The sequence below is a fragment of the Coregonus clupeaformis genome, chromosome 6 (genome assembly GCF_020615455.1).
Source record: "Coregonus clupeaformis isolate EN_2021a chromosome 6, ASM2061545v1, whole genome shotgun sequence".
NCBI lineage: Eukaryota > Metazoa > Chordata > Actinopteri > Salmoniformes > Salmonidae > Coregonus > Coregonus clupeaformis.
Window position 1 is genome coordinate 20,116,364 of NC_059197.1, and position 16,196 is coordinate 20,132,559.

At 39.9% G+C, this 16,196-nt stretch overlaps 2 protein-coding genes and 1 non-coding gene across 4 annotated transcripts in view; 1 reads left to right on the forward strand and 2 right to left on the reverse strand.

Annotated features, from left to right (window-relative positions):
- Nucleotides 1-190: 190 nt before the first annotated feature.
- LOC121567711 lies at nt 191-7,948 on the reverse strand. Its single transcript, XM_045220939.1, has 11 exons — nt 7,732-7,948; nt 6,705-6,791; nt 6,325-6,360; nt 5,949-6,082; nt 5,395-5,531; nt 5,205-5,298; nt 4,989-5,088; nt 3,977-4,236; nt 3,646-3,832; nt 3,238-3,365; nt 191-3,080 (listed from the first exon to the last, which is right to left on the reverse strand). The coding sequence occupies exons 1-11, from the start codon at nt 7,745-7,747 to the stop codon at nt 2,763-2,765; spliced, it is 1,497 nt and encodes a 498-aa protein (XP_045076874.1). The 5' UTR covers nt 7,748-7,948; the 3' UTR covers nt 191-2,762.
- Nucleotides 7,949-9,460: 1,512 nt separating this feature from the next.
- trnas-uga lies at nt 9,461-9,534 on the reverse strand. Its single transcript has one exon. It is a non-coding gene; the product is annotated as a tRNA-Ser (tRNA).
- Nucleotides 9,535-10,390: 856 nt separating this feature from the next.
- Nucleotides 10,391-16,196, forward strand: part of LOC121567712 (long-chain-fatty-acid--CoA ligase 3) — a 49,911-nt gene continuing 44,105 nt past the window's right edge. The window contains exon 1 of one of the 2 annotated variants that reach the window (XM_041877941.2): nt 10,391-10,518. The gene's annotated coding sequence lies outside the window, so the exon portion shown is untranslated. Of the gene's footprint in view, nt 10,519-13,742; nt 13,813-16,196 lie in introns of those variants that run through there. The other variant, XM_041877942.2, reaches the window with a different exon arrangement.

A 16,196-nucleotide genomic window follows, 5' to 3' on the forward strand; every position in this document is an offset into this window, starting at 1 on the left:
ATGTTACACACTATTGTGTTGATAATTGACTATCTTGCAGTGAAAAACAAGCTCAAATAGAGTCAAATTCTAACACCGTATAGTGTCACGGAAATAAATCTCAGCAGTATTCATTTTACACTTTTTTTAGTGTCAAATTACACCAAATACTCCATTAAGTGAGTAAAAATCACAACTTACCACAAAATAATGCATTTCAAATTTTTATTAACAGCTCAACTATGTCAGGCTAAAATATATTAAGAATACAAATCCCTTTTTAAAACATTGACCTTAGGTTTCCATAAAATGGCAATAGGGAACAACATACAAGGAGGAATCTGTCGTTCCATACTTCATTTGAACATCAAAAGGTTTAAAGTAACACAGTTCAGTAATGTTGATCACCTTTTTGAACCCTGTCTGGATGCATCCTGACCTTAAAGGCATAGTAATGGTAATCAAAACACACTGTTTCCATCAGTTTTCCACAGAGCAATACACAGTCATCTTTCACAGCAATAATTTTGATTTTACAAAATACAGGCATCTCAAATGCTACCTCAGTACAGATAATGAAGTCACGGCGGTACTCTGTACCATGATGTTTGATCCACTTGGCAGAAAACACACTGGTAGACAATACAGACCCACATTTTAAAGCAATCTCGGGACCTTCTTTGAGCTCACTAAGTGTTACCATCTTCCCCGAACCTAAAGTTAATCTTTCCTTGCTAAAGGACTCTCGATACATTGCCATACAACTTTGGTGCTTTTTGGCTAATGTTTTTGTTACATTTTTAAAGCTTTTTAATTGCTTCTTTAAAAAATTATGTTTAGCTTCATAACGCATGCACCACATGTGCAGAACTGGGCCGATGTTTTTTATATTACGAGGGTAATGAATCATGAAGTGATGCTTTGGTAAGAGATTGATTGCAGGAAACAACTGCTTGAAGAGCTGATGATGATCAATGATTAAATGTTTGAGGTAAATGGTCATGCCTTCTGTAAGGACTGGGGAAAATACAATGTTAACAATGTGTAGAAGCAAAAGTAGAAGATGCCAGTGCTGGTCATCTGACTGTATTAAATCACCAAATAGCAAAGGCATATTACGTAATAAGCACCAAGACTGTATAGCATTCAACCCCAAATCATTACTTCCATCAAACAACTTTACTCTAGGTGGACGGTTTCGCTGCTGATTGTATCCATAGTCAAAAGCATGTATTCTACCAGCCAGTTGTTCAGCATTTAGGAAGTTTTCCTTAATGTACTGCAGGACAAGTTTGACTTCAAACTGAGCAACTCCTTCTAAAATATCGTGCATTATATCTACAGAAAAATTGTTGGCTGTATTAAAATACTGTAGTGAATTCAGCAGACAAATGCGTTTGACACCATAGATATGAGGTAGTGTAGGATCTGTTTGTAAAGTTTGACAGTGCAGTTTGTGCATCTCGATAGTTCGTAGTACAACTTTTGGATCATCTTCACAGAACACAGTTTGAAAACAATCTTTCTCAAGGAGACAGAAACGACAACAATACCTTGCCCCAAATGACTCCACAAAGCCAAATAAACCATGCAACCCAAGATTATCACCAGTGACCTGAACTATGGTACCGTGAATCACATCTTTCAATCTGGGAACTTTAAGTCCCTCTGTCTCGAGTACTTTAAGATCACTGACAAGTGGCTCAAGTATCAAATTAAAACCATAACGCTTGATGTCCTGCGCATGGAAAAGAGCACCCAAATGAATATTTATCAATGATGAATTAAAGATTGGGGAAAATTCCTTAATGTAAAGTATATAGCACCTAATTTGTGTATACCCTTTTTAGACCCCAAGGGGTTTGCTGTTTCAAAGTCGTCATAAAATAGCTGGATCTGTATGGCATCTTTTTCTATAGAGAATAAGGGACTTTTTTTTAAAATAGGCGGCATCTCTCAAGTCTGCATACACACCTTCCTTGGGCATGTGCCTGGGCTTGAACATGTCTGCAAGTTCTGGGTTTTGAAAAATGGCCTTTAGTGTTTCTAAAATAGGAATATATGCAAACTTGTCAGTTACAACGACCTGATCGTATGTCCCAGTTGTTTTGTTTCTTCTGCTGTCAAATCTTGTGCCAAGCACCTTTTCAACAGGTTCTACGATTCCCCATTTCTCTTTGAAGTGTTTATTTCGTTTAGCTTCTGAATTTAAGGGTGTGAAAGGGTTTTCCAACTTTTGCAAAGATTGTTCTATTCTGTTCTTATTTTCAGTTTCCTGTGGAGATAAGCACTGCAAAGCTGCATCTGTAGCTTGACTTTGAATCTCAAAAAACACTTCTTCCATGGAGGAAACAAAACTATTTACAGTAGATTGACTTAATCCAGCTGCTTTTAGTTGTGCAACAGCAGAGGCACACATATCTAGAGTGCTCCTGTTGGACTTTTTCAACAGAGTAGATGTGGCTACCTCGTGTTCATTAACTGTCCGTGACGTTGTAGCTGTCTCCTCTACATTAGTGGTCACTGCCTCTCCAATGCTGCTTAAATAAACATCAGGGTCAACCTGTTGGTCAATATACTCAGTGTGTTTTGTGTTTAAATGTTTCCTAAAACCAGAAAACGTACCAAACGCACAGCCACATCCAGTCTGAGCACATTTAAGCCGGAGATTTTTTCCAGGCAAGTAACCGTGAACTAATCGTAAATGCCTAACAAGCATATTTGAACTCGATAACTCAGCCTGACAAACAAAACACTTCATGTTCGAGGAGAAACTTCAAGCACTAATGAAGTAACCTCGCCCTGATTTCAGCAACACGAGGGCTCTCTTTGACCTTGCCAGCATCGATGCTGTACACTGTAGTTTGGATGAAAGTGTACATGTTGTGGAGCATGGTGTTGTAGGATGTGCCAAACACAAAATGTGCCTTAAATAGTTCGTCAAAAGCAACAAGAGAAGAGGTTGACCTGCAAGGTATGGCATTCTTGTCGATAATGATGAAGAACTGGTGGATTGCATTCTTCTTAACTCCAACAGCTAGGAGATAGGGCTGAGCGCTAGTAGTGATGGCATCGAGATGCTCTTGAATGTTTGTTCCGGTCTGCGAAGACAAATGAGGGAAAACTGTAGTTAATGGCCAAGTAGTTGTAGAATATGCAGAAAGAGCCAATACACTACTCTTATTGAATATGAATATTGAATGAATACTTGTAGCCTAATATTAGGTGTTCATACCACAAATTAGAAAAAATACAAACCTTCTTGAATACCACAAGATGTTTCTCTGCTTGGGATGCGGAAACCTTTCCTGGTCTCTTCCGACCCTGAGCGGAGGGTGGAATCAGGTGTATAAGCAGTAAAACCGATGACAGATCACTGTCCCAACCTGTAACAACACAAGTTCAATGTTAACACACTTCAGTTACGTTGTTTTCTTTACAAAAGACCCCCAGACAGACAGCAGTTCTACATCACAAGAAGTTCTCTAACTAAAACATCCACAGGGCTGAGTCAAATCTCAAAAGTTTTGTTCAATATACTGCTACAGAACGTACTCGTAAATCTTTCACAGATCCAGCTTCTTAGTATTATGTTGATATTTAAATGTTTACACATAATGTTGATATTGCAATACAACACAAAAGGTAGGCTTACAAGCATCTTACCAAAGTCAACATCCAATTCAGTGCCATCCTCAGGAGGATCAGCTGCCAGCAAGAGTTCTTCAAGCTCACTTGTGGATGGAAGCTTTCTGCATTGTTTGATGATCTTTTTCTTGAACGTGACCGGCCACCTTTCCAGAAGCTTGCTTGAGGTATCCTCTCCGAACATTAGAACAAAATCCTGTTCAACCTGGAGTGGGGTGGTGTTGGTGACAATTTCAGTTATTTGACAGCCAATCAAATTGTATTGCGTGCTAGTTTAGCTAGCTAGTATCACTACAATGTCTTACAAAACAATTCACTTGTCATAGTATTTTCAAAATAACATAATTACCAAGCTTTTGACGTCTTTAAAAGCGTGGAAACTCAGACAGTATGTTGCTTGACTGCTGGGGTCGAGGATCATTTTGCGGCGATACACAAACGTCAGTTCCATTTTCTTCTTGATTGTGTCTGCATCAGCAGAATGTTTCATCAGTGAGATTGCTTTGTTGCACTCATCATCAGTCAGGGCAGTCTCTGGAACAAACTGGGATTCTCGTCTGACAGTCGGTCCTCCAGACATGTCTTCACCAGTTGATCCTTTGGCTGATTCTACACAACACGGGAAAATTTCAATCATGTCAAAAGTTTTAGTAGCCTGGCTAACTTTTAAAGGAAGTACTCCACTGTAAAATATACTTTTTGAGCTGTAAACTAAATGATATGAATGATATGTTTGATGCTAGGGAGTGTGGCAAGCTGGTTTAGCCAAGGCCAAATGGGAAGAAGGCCAAATTACAGGTGTTGGCCATCTGAGGGGCAGAGGACAGCAAAGGGGGGGTGGTTACATGATATATGAATGTATATGGAGCGTGATAAAAAGGTGACCTTGAAATTGTGGCGTTAATGGCGACGCAAGGAAAAAATTTGGGTGCACCTACATTTTGTGCTGGTGCACCTAAATAAAAAGTTAAGCGCACAAGTGCAACCAAGACAAAAAGTTAGTGTGGAGCCCTGCATCAATGCTGGTGTTAATATTGACATTATTTCTTCACAATTTATGAAATCTGCAGTTTGTGGGTTGAAAAATGTATGAAAATGCCATCTACTGGTTTAAATCACCCTAAAGTTTGCAAGGCCAGTTTGCCAGGGGTTGCCTCGACCAGTCAGTGTCGAGGCAACCCCCCTTATGTCACAGTCCTTTGTAGGTCTCTGATGCATATTTTCTTTAAATTTGCTAAGAGGGAGGAGCTAGCAGAATTGAAGGATGTAGTTACACATTATACTATATGTCTGAGAAATAGTGCAACAAATGCAATTATTGATCTAGCAACTGTTTTGTTCCATACATTTTCCAGTATTACCTCCGAATGATGATCGCCTGTCTTTGGCGGTGCCTCTCTGAATAGTTTTAATCCTCCAGGCCAAGTACCCAGTTCCACTCTCGCCATCATAATAATGCTCCTTGAAGGATGAAAGGATAACAAAAATGGATACTTCATTGAAAACAACATGGTCTGGTAGGATTCAAAAACTTCCAATAATATTTAACATTACAACTATTACTGTGTGCAACTCACATAGCCATTCTTAGAGAATGGGTCACTGAGGTACGGGAATAAGGTCACTATTCCTTTGGCATACATTTCTTTCACCTGTCTGGGTGGAGATGTACTGCAAAATTGAAGAAGAAAGGATTGTGCAGTCATATTCACTTAGATTCAGATTTAGATTTACAGATTGAGAACACAAGGACTATTAACAAATTACCCATTCATTTCTGTCATGTCAGCTGCCAGCATGTTCACCATTTTGCGTCTTGTTTCATCCGTCAAGGACTTGGTTCGGTTGTATTCATTTATTATACGTTCCCCACCGGTTTTGTTGGTAAGAGCTGATTCCACCAACTTAAAACAAAATGCATAACAATTCTGCATGTTATGTCCACTGCAAATAAACTGGAAATAAACTAATATGATGTCAGAGGATGTCCCGATCCAATCTCAAAGATTGCAAGTGCTACAAAAATCCAATGAAAAAGCCAATAATGGTAAGAAACTCCCTCCAGACAGCGACAATAACTTGAATGTACTCGAAGTGTGCACTGTATTATCAATAAATAAATAAAAGTATCTGATCAGGACTCAATATCAGCAGATACTTTTTTAATCGGATAGGGCGCTTAAAAAAACTTGATCGGGACATCCCTAATCAGGACTTCAAAAATGTTTTGAAACCATGTAATTTACAATGTATATTAATGTAATTTTAATTCTCTGAGAACAGATTCAAGAACAGAATTTAAAATGTCAGAATTGTCTTACTTGCTTGGCTTCTGTATCCAGCCTCTGGCGTTTTCTGGAGGGGCTATCTGAAATAATGACTGTATCCTCAGAGTCCAAGGTATCAAGGGATGATGGTTGGGATTGCTCAGAAGAGGCCACCATGGAGACAGATTCTAACCATGATTTTTAGAAGAAAAAGAATTATATATAGTTCCCTCATAATCTAAGACACTTATTTAATAGACACCATGAACTTCATAAAACAAAGAAATAACGTATTCATTAATTAGTCTAATTAACTGAAACAAACTTGAGTCATATTTGATGGTTAGCACCCCAGTTGAGGGATCCTTTATAATATCCTCAAAAACATCATCATCCAATTCAGTCCCTGAACTGTCAACAATTTTCACACCTTCTGTTACAGCTGGGACACCAAACTTTGCAAATGCTAGAAAAAACAGGGATAAAAGCTTGTGTAAACAAAAGTAAATCATTATTTATATAATAATTTCACTGTGTACACCTACCTTACCCTATAAAATAGGTTTTAAACAAACACTATTAAGTGATTAAAATGTTTTTTTTGTAGCATCATAACTATACCTTAAGCAATGCATCCACAATTAAAGTGTAGTTACCAAGGGCAAAACAGAAGAAATTTAGACGTACAAAAATGGACCAGTTCCAAAAACCTGAGAACTTAACATGTCCCATCATTTTAGGAATATTCCAGTATATCAATTTTAAACAGCTAAATTCAGACAGTTATTACTAACATTGTCAAATTCTTACCTGCAATCAAAAAGTCTTTCAGATTTGGCTCAGTTATTCTGACAAATTTTTGGACATCTCCAAGTTTAGCTTTAAGCAGCATGCTCCCTGCAAATAGTATCAGTACAATTTCTCACAGTTAAAAAAGTTGATGGTCTTATTTTAGCAGTATTTCCTCAAATATAAGAAAAAATATTGTTTCAAGCCACCAAAGTGCTGAGAAATGATCAGCACTTTTGCAGAAATGGCCAGTTAAATTGAAGTTACTGTCAAACACATTAAAAAGGATAACGTCTGATTTTCATCCTTGTAACATTAATGTTACCGCCTTGCCCGCACAATTACTGCAATTGTTGGGTCTTGGTATATTATAGAGTGTGGTCTAGACCTACTCTGTCTGTAAAGTGTCTTGAGATAACTCTTGTTATGATTTGACAATATAAATAACATTGAATTGAATAATGTTAGCTAAACGTTACACCATAAGTGTGTGCTAAGATAGTGCTTAAGTATTTTAACAGTACTGCTGCTGCTTTGAAACCCGAAAGTCATTTTGTATAATATCCAGGAAAAAATAAAGGCACACCGCTTAAGCAGTGTCCAAGGTTAATGTCTACCCGCCGTTAACATAATAAATCCATGCCACCCGCACATAGTTAGCCAGTCAAGCTAACGTAGCTAACTGTAGCTAGTTTAGCCAACTCCCCTTAGTCTTTGCTATGTTCCTGTAATATCTGAACGTTAACAAGAAGTACACAATCCCCCTCCACGTTGTATTAACATAACTTACAATAAATCGGGCTGACATTGTCTAGTTTGAACGTTATGTTCGTCAGTTAATGTTAATTAACGTTAGCTTAATACTGCTGGCACATGGACTGGACAGAAGTCAGTCACAACATGTTAACGTTAGCCTTTTTAAAATTCGACATTTTAAGACCTAAAACCAACTAGAGTGCACTGTTAGCAACGATATAAAGTAATTCTTAAATGCTGCTTCTGTTAAAATGACAAATAATGTGTGTATAGTCGCTTAGGAGAAACTTACCGCAGTCATTCCACATGAAGAAAATGGCGCCGTGAAAATGTGTGGTCCGTTTGAGACGAGTCGTAGGTGGGCGGAGCTTTCCAGAGTACGTCTGACACTGCGTCTTTTAACAACGTACTTTTTCACCAACACTGGGCGGTATCTTACTCCAACTGTTGTAGTAATAACTCTGTAAGAGTCAATGTACTTTGACACTGCATATTTAACACTATGGAATTTACTGTGTAGTAGTAGTATTATTGTTTCCTTCACACCTGCACTGTTGGAGCTCGGAGCTTAAGAATTTCACTGTACACTGCAAATACATCTGCGATGCGGTGCATGTGACTAAATAAAAAACGAATCGAAAGGGACTGTGACAAAACCACAATTGAAAGCAATGCAGATCTTCTCTACACACACACACAATTAGGCCTAATAACGGATGAGCTTCCCTGATCTTTCCAATGCTTTTCATTCAGCCTAATGATGCAAATACACATTTCTACACCTTTCCCATAGGCTATTAAAGACATTTGAAATATTTTCTTATTAGCATATAAACTTGGTGCAGTCTCTGTGCTACAATGGTTAAAAAAGCCATTGGGCCCACATTACATTTTAGTCATTTAGCAGACGCTCTTATCCAGAGCGACTTACAATTAGTGAGTGCATACTTTTTTTTTTATCATACTGGCCCCCGCGGGAATCGAACCCACAACCCTGGCGTTGCAAGCGCCATGCTCTACCAACTGAGCTACACTGGACCACATCAATACTATATCAATTGAGCTAAAACCACTATTGGCTAAGCAGGAAAAAAGTGATTACCGTAGATATAAACACTTGTTCATTGACTTACTGAAACGATTCCCTTGTAATTGTAGGCTACTTGCTGATTTGGTTACTTTACATATTATTTTAACAGTAGGACTACGTATACCTACGCAATAACCTCATATGGGGTTACGGACCACAAGCCATTGAATCAATAATACAAAGTGTTGATTTTTTGGCATTGCGGAGCGCATGGAAGAAAACATAGCCCTGGGAAGGTGTGCTGGAGGTGCTGCAGAATAATTTAAATAAATCTGCCAAATTATATAATTACTCCTGTCGTACATAAATAAATGAAATCATTGAAAATACTATACAAGAGAACATAATTTAGCCACAGAGGATCAATAGCTTCATTTTTTTTAAATGCTGTGAATTGTGTTTTATCACATCACAAGCATATGTAGGCCTACAGTTGGCAGCGCCTGCAATTGGGCAGCATGCCTGGAAAATATCAAACAGCTGATTGTTGAGTTGTGGCTGTCAATGAACAGCAGGCAGCAATATTTCAAAATACAATTGCGGTAAAAACAGTTTGGATGAGTCAATGCCACTGGAAAGTTTGTGGACTATAATTTCCTCCTTATATTATAAAATCTGTCTCCACTCTTTCATTAGCCTATGCTATTGGTTGCGTTTAAGACAGGGTTGTTCGTTCTATTGATCTCAGTAGCCTATGTCAGTGTCAGAGTAGCCTGTCATTTCGGTCAGTTGTGTGGTATTAAAAAATATCCTTCTAATGTCTCCAGTCGTGTAAAATGACGTAGAATTGCATGAACATATTTTAGAAAATACATTTTTTCTCGGACCTGCAAATACGATGATATTTACATTTTAGTCATTTAGCAGACGCTCTTATCCAGAGCGATTTACAGTTAGTGAGTGCATACATCTTTTTTTTTTTTTTCATACTAGCTCCCCGTGGGAATCGAACCCACAACGCTGGCGTTTCAAGCGCCATGCTTTACCAACTGAGCTACACGGGGCCCTAGATAGCTGTTCTGCCGTGGTTAGTGCACCTAGTTCTACAGCACAGCTAACTGCTCTTTAAATGTTACAAAGTAGTGAGGCACAGTGCCAGCTGTGAGATAGGCTACATGCTTACTGATTTCTTAGAACAGTCCCATAACTTTGCTGTAGTACAACTTCATCAACAAGCTGGTAAACTACAGTAGCTACTGTAAGGCCATTCAAACAAGCTTGCACTAGGCTGCTAGCTGGAGAAAATTGTTCAGCTGATCAAGCATGGTTTGCCATAGTACTCGTAGCCAGTGAGTCATAGCTACGAGAGGGGAGTGATTTAAACAAAACATGGCACTAGTAGTAGGCTGATGAGCAAAATCTCGATTTTTAGAGATGAATTCCACCTCCTACAAGACAGATCGGTTGAGGGACGAGCTATTGTAGGAGTGAAGCCATCTGACATGACACAATGGGCTGAGCCCTATACCTCAGTGGCTGAGCCCCGAATGTTCTGAAACTCTGGTTGGATTACATTTTGATTGGATTTGACGGTTGACCTAATCCGACAGTCCCCAAAGCAGCATCATGCACATCTGTATGACTTCACTCTGCGTTACAAAAACCCGAGCAATGACAAACCTATATGTAGTCTGGCTAATACAGTATATACCCGACGTTTTATTATGACAATAGCCTACTGTCTGAAACATTTATCTGCTTTTTAAATCAAATTCCACTCAGTACGCTCTGACCGGGAGTAACCTTTCATTTCCACCACCGACCCTCAGCACGCGCCACCTCAACGAGTCCAATCAAAAGCCAGGGAATGCCTCCTGTGCAATAATACCATGATGACGCGCCTGTCACTTCCGGGCTGAGAACAGCGTCCAATATCTTCAGACAGACGATGCGGGAATTCAATTGCAATTCGTGCAATTGTATACCGAATTCATGAAATAAAATAACGCATTCCCTTTCGTCGCTGATACACCAGGTGTTTTATTGAAGGTGAGTGTCTTTATAAAGTATTCTTTCTCGGTGATGCGCACTTAGCGGCAGCCGGCAATGTCCAGATGTGCATGATGCTGTGCATCCAGCCAGTGGCTGCGCGCCGGACAGGGAAGAGCAGAGGATGGAAGACTGAGCGTTCCGGTCACATAGAATAAATTGTTATCTGTGGGCTACATAATATATATTCCAGATAGGCGACAATGGCTTTTTGACAAGCCTGTATCTTCTCTGCTCAACCAGTTTTACTCCCTTTTTAAATGATCGCTGTCATCCCCGTGGCTTGCTGGCACACTTTGCAGAAAGGATTTCTCAGCAGTGAGCCCATTGACTTCAAATGGTCAATACTAAGTTTCACATTAATTTTAATTAATAATTCCATAAATAATTACTTGCTGATGTGCCTTTGTTTATTATCTGACAGAATATTTAAAAAATGGTAGCCTATCTTCACAATTGCCTTTGTATGGAGTCCAAACGTTTACTGCAAATTTGATTGAATTACATGTTTATTTAGTGTAGGCCTATATTATTGGCAGTTTGGTTTACAAGGATTTTCTGGGGCACACAATTTGTTTTTCCTAAAGCTTTGGTCAAGAGAGGCCAGAAACCTATAAGGTTTGTTTAAACTTCCCATTCCATTATTCTATCTTGCAATTGTTGGTTCTCTTTCATTATTACCATATCATGTTTTTATTTAGGCTATTCACAAACATAACTTTCTGAGATAGAACTTTGTTACTGGCCTCCTAGATTCATTTGCAAGTTGATCATGAAATATATGCTTAGACCAACAAGTCACATTCAAGTAAAATGGGGATTGGGACAAAAAGGGAAATGAAGCTTTTAAATAAGCCAGACAACGGAGTGTCCGCTGCAAAAGGCCCATGATCATCCGACATTGGAGAGGTGAGCTTTTGGCACTCTCCGCTCCGTCTACAATCTACATACAGTGGGGGAAAAAAGTATTTAGTCAGCCACCAATTGTACAAGTTCTCCCACTTAAAAAGATGAGAGAGGCCTGTAATTTTCATCATAGGTACACGTCAACTATGACAGACAAATTTAGAAAAAAAAATCCAGAAAATCACATTGTAGGATTTTTAATGAATTTATTTGCAAATTATGGTGGAAAATAAGTATTTGGTCACCTACAAACAAGCAAGATTTCTGGCTCTCACAGACCTGTAACTTCTTCTTTAAGAGGCTCCTCTGTCCTCCACTCATTACCTGTATTAATGGCACCTGTTTGAACTTGTTATCAGTATAAAAGACACCTGTCCACAACCTCAAACAGTCACACTCCAAACTCCACTATGGCCAAGACCAAAGAGCTGTCAAAGGACCCCAGAAACAAAATTGTAGACCTGCACCAGGCTGGGAAGACTGAATCTGCAATAGGTAAGCAGCTTGGTTTGAAGAAATCAACTGTGGGAGCAATTATTAGGAAATGGAAGACATACAAGACCACTGATAATCTCCCTCGATCTGGGGCTCCACGCAAGATCTCACCCCGTGGGGTCAAAATGATCACAAGAACGGTGAGCAAAAATCCCAGAACCACACGGGGGACCTAGTGAATGACCTGCAGAGAGCTGGGACCCAACTAACAAAGCCGACCATCAGTAACACACTACGCCGCCAGGGACTCAAATCCTGCAGTGCGAGACGTGTCCCCCCTGCTTAAGCCAGTACATGTCCAGGCCCGTCTGAAGTTTGCTAGAGTGCATTTGGATGATCCAGAAGAGGATTGGGAGAATGTCATATGGTCAGATGAAACCAAAATATAACTTTTTGGTAAAAACTCAACTCGTCGTGTTTGGAGGACAAAGAATGCTGAGTTGCATCCAAAGAACACCATACCTACTGTGAAGCATGGGGGTGGAAACATCATGCTTTGGGGCTGTTTTTCTGCAAAGGAACCAGGACGACTGATCCGTGTAAAGGAAAGAATGAATGGGGCCATGTATCGTGAGATTTTGAGTGAAAACCTCCTTCCATCAGCAAGGGCATTGAAGATGAAACGTGGCTGGGTCTTTCAGCATGACAATGATCCCAAACACACCGCCTGGGCAACGAAGGAGTGGCTTGGTAAGAAGCATTTCAAGGTCCTGGAGTGACCTAGCCAGTCTCCAGATCTCAACCCCATAGAAAATCTTTGGAGGGAGTTGAAAGTCCGTGTTGCCCAGCGACAGCCCCAAAACATCACTGCTATAGAGGAGATCTGCATGGAGGAATGGGCCAAAATACCATCAACAGTGTGTTGAAAACCTTGTGAAGACTTACAGAAAACGTTTGACCTGTGTCATTGCCAACAAAGGGTATATAACAAAGTATTGAGAAACTTTTGTTATTGACCAAATACTTATTTTCCACCATAATTTGCAAATTAATTCATAAAAAATCCTACAATGTGATTTTCTGGATTTTTTTTCCTCATTTTGTCTGTCATAGTTGACGTGTACCTATGATGAAAATTACAGGCCTCTCTCATCTTTTTAAGTGGGAGAACTTGCACAGTTGGTGGCTGACTAAATACTTTTTTTCCCCACTGTACATTGTAGGCCTACTCTTGCATTATGTTAATAGTAGGCGAAGTCTACCTACATATTTATTGAAAAAGGCAAATAGGAATAGGTAGGTCAGTTGTGCGCTGCCCGACTCCGGCAGGTGCCAGTCATGTTCAAATAGGTTAAACTATCGTCTGTAAAAAAAAAATACAAATATATAAAAACTATCGTCTGTCACATCACGATGTTGCGATCGACGATTTCTGTCAAACATCGTTGATTTCCGATAACATCGTAAAATCGCCCAACCCTAGTATGGACACCATAATCAACATTTTGGTTGACAAAGTTTGAACTGTACCATTGACAAATGTTATGCACTCCAGTTGTGAATATCTTGTCTACTGTTAGACTTGTTTGTACTGCTGAAGTCATTTACTTGACCCGTGGCAACTGCAATCAAATCAGAGTGGTCTATTGTAGAGAGCCTGTACTTATACACAGAGCATCTATTGTCTGCCAGGGATGGTCCGATGGGATATGTGCACACAGACACAGTTTTACGCCCTCCTCTCTTATGCCATGTTTCTGTCTGCAGGAGCTTTCTTCTGTGGCATTAGCATTCTTCTGTGGAGCATTCTTCTGTGGAGCATTCTTCTGTGGAGCTTTCTTCTGTGGAGCATTCTTCTGTGGAGAATTCTTCTGTGGAGCATTCTTCTGTGGAGCTTTCTTCTGTGGAGCATTCTTCTGTGGAGAATTCTTCTTATGTAATAGGTTTCAGAGGGTAGGTCATAGGCCTATATTATTCACCAGAGGGTCTGGTTATAAAGTTTGAGGTCTATCAGCTTGTCAGCATGGCATAGACAGGCTAAATGTCCTGGTCTGTTACCCTAGCATCCAGGCTAGTGTATCCTAAACTCAGCAGGGAGGGAGATGGGAGAGAAAGGAAGATATCATAGAAAACCTTTAAGATTAGGCTAGTTGTTCTGATGGTTGTCTGGTATGTTTACTGTCTGGTTGCTTGCTTCTGCTACCACTCAAATCCTAAGAAGAAAACCTGTAGTCTGAGCCTCATAATCCAATCGATTGTGTGTTGTGTTATCACTTTCAGGGAAGTCATGCTTACTCAAAGCTTTTCAAGTATGATTACGCCATTATTTGGAGATGTCTGTGCACACACAGGCTCACACACAGGCTCATACACACACACACACACACACACACACACACACACACACACAAACACACTGACCCCTCCAGTGGTCGTCCTAGATGTGGCACTGTGTGGTGTGCTGGGCTGATGGCACAATGGTGACGTTGAGCTTTCTCCAGGAGGACTGCCTGCGCGGTGAGAGGAGAGGGTGGTGTTGGTCACACAAAAGGCCCCATTCACAATCCTTTAAGGAAGCAGTGATTCACTCATACTGCGGCCTGCCTGCCCACCAACCACTGTAGGAGGGATGGCAAGATATTACTCAATTAATCCACTGTGTTATGGTCGTACTCCATTTCCAAAGCTCCTGCCCTGTTGCACAAAGCTCAGTTATTGAGCAATTGTTTTTCCCCCCTGATTCATTCTTGATGTTCTTTTGATTGTTCTATTGGTTGAAGCTTTATAATAGACGTAAGGCCAGTCACCACACCATAATAGGGTATTTATCCCCCCCCCCCCTTAATCATATCACAATCAACTTTTACCAGTTGGAAGTGGACACAAATATAATACTTTTTTTGTTTAATTTCCCATCAGAAATATTTTATTAAATTAGGTGATATCTCATTAAATATTTGCATATCACGCAAAACCTTTTTTCTGGACACAGGAAGAAGTCAGCCTAAATATTTTGGTTTCATTTTGTTAAGATGCTGCAGGATAGGACTTACACATAATAACCGATTGTAAATATATAATATTCTTATCTTTCTATCTGTAAAACACTATTTTTTGCGCATTTTTCAGAAGAAAATGTCATCTAGAATAAAAAATGGACAACTGGAAAATACATCTAAGGAACCACACCAAATTTGGTGAATGCAGATGCTTCTGAAGCTGAGTAAAATTAGTTGGGAAAATATAGTTGGGAAATGGCAGTTAAAGACAAGGACACTGAATTTAGACTACCTAACGACAAACACCTATTTAGACAACATTCTCTATGAAATGGGCTTTTAAATGATGTGTGATTCAGTGTAGTGAGCTTAGGGATGTGGCGGTCACAAAATTTCGTCAGCCGGTGATTGTCAAGCAAATAACTATTGGTCTCACGGTAATTGACCATTAATTAACATAAACACATTTAGCATCTCCTGGCTTCCACACATAGCCTACAAGCCACTGATGCTGACCTTTGGAACATCTACATTTTAAAAAGTATAATAAATCCATGTAATATAGCCTACACCTTCACAATAAATCCATTATTTATTTTAGACAGGTCTAAAGAAGCATGATATGAAGAAAATGTAGTCTATTTCAGAAGAACAGAATAGCATACTCTGAGTTGTCCTAATGTTAGGTCCTGATCTGGCTATGCCAAATGGCTGTGGGCTACACTAGTTCATTTAGCAAACAAGATTTGCTTAGAATTCCGTGGCATTATTTTCTAGTATGAAGAATACAATTGAACAAAGCTGAATAAAATAGAAAGGATATTTTCTCCATACGATTTGAGGTAGTGCGCACATGCGGCTATACTGTGTTGAGCGGTTAACATTTACATTTAAGTAATTTAGCAGACGCTCTTATCCAGAGCGACTTACAAATTGGTGCATTCAACTTAGGATAGCCAGTGGGACAACCACCACTTGGGGAGGGGGGGTGTAGAAGGATTACTGTTAGACTATTCCAGGTATTCCTTAAAGAGGTAGGGTTTCAAGTGTCTCCGGAAGGTGGTCAGTGACTCCGCTGTCCTGTCGTCGTGGGGGAGCTTGTTCCACCATTGGGGTGCCAGAGCAACGAATAGCTTTGACTGGGCTGAGCGAGAACTTGCTTCCATAGAGGTAGGGGGGCTAGCAGGCCAGAGGTGGATGAACGTAGTGCCCTCATTTGGGTGTAGGGTCTGATCAGAGCCTGAAGGTAAGGAGGTGCCGTTCCCCTCATAGCTCCGTAGGCAAGCACCATGTTTTTGTAGTAGATGCGAGCTTCAACTGGAAGTCAGTGGAGTGTGC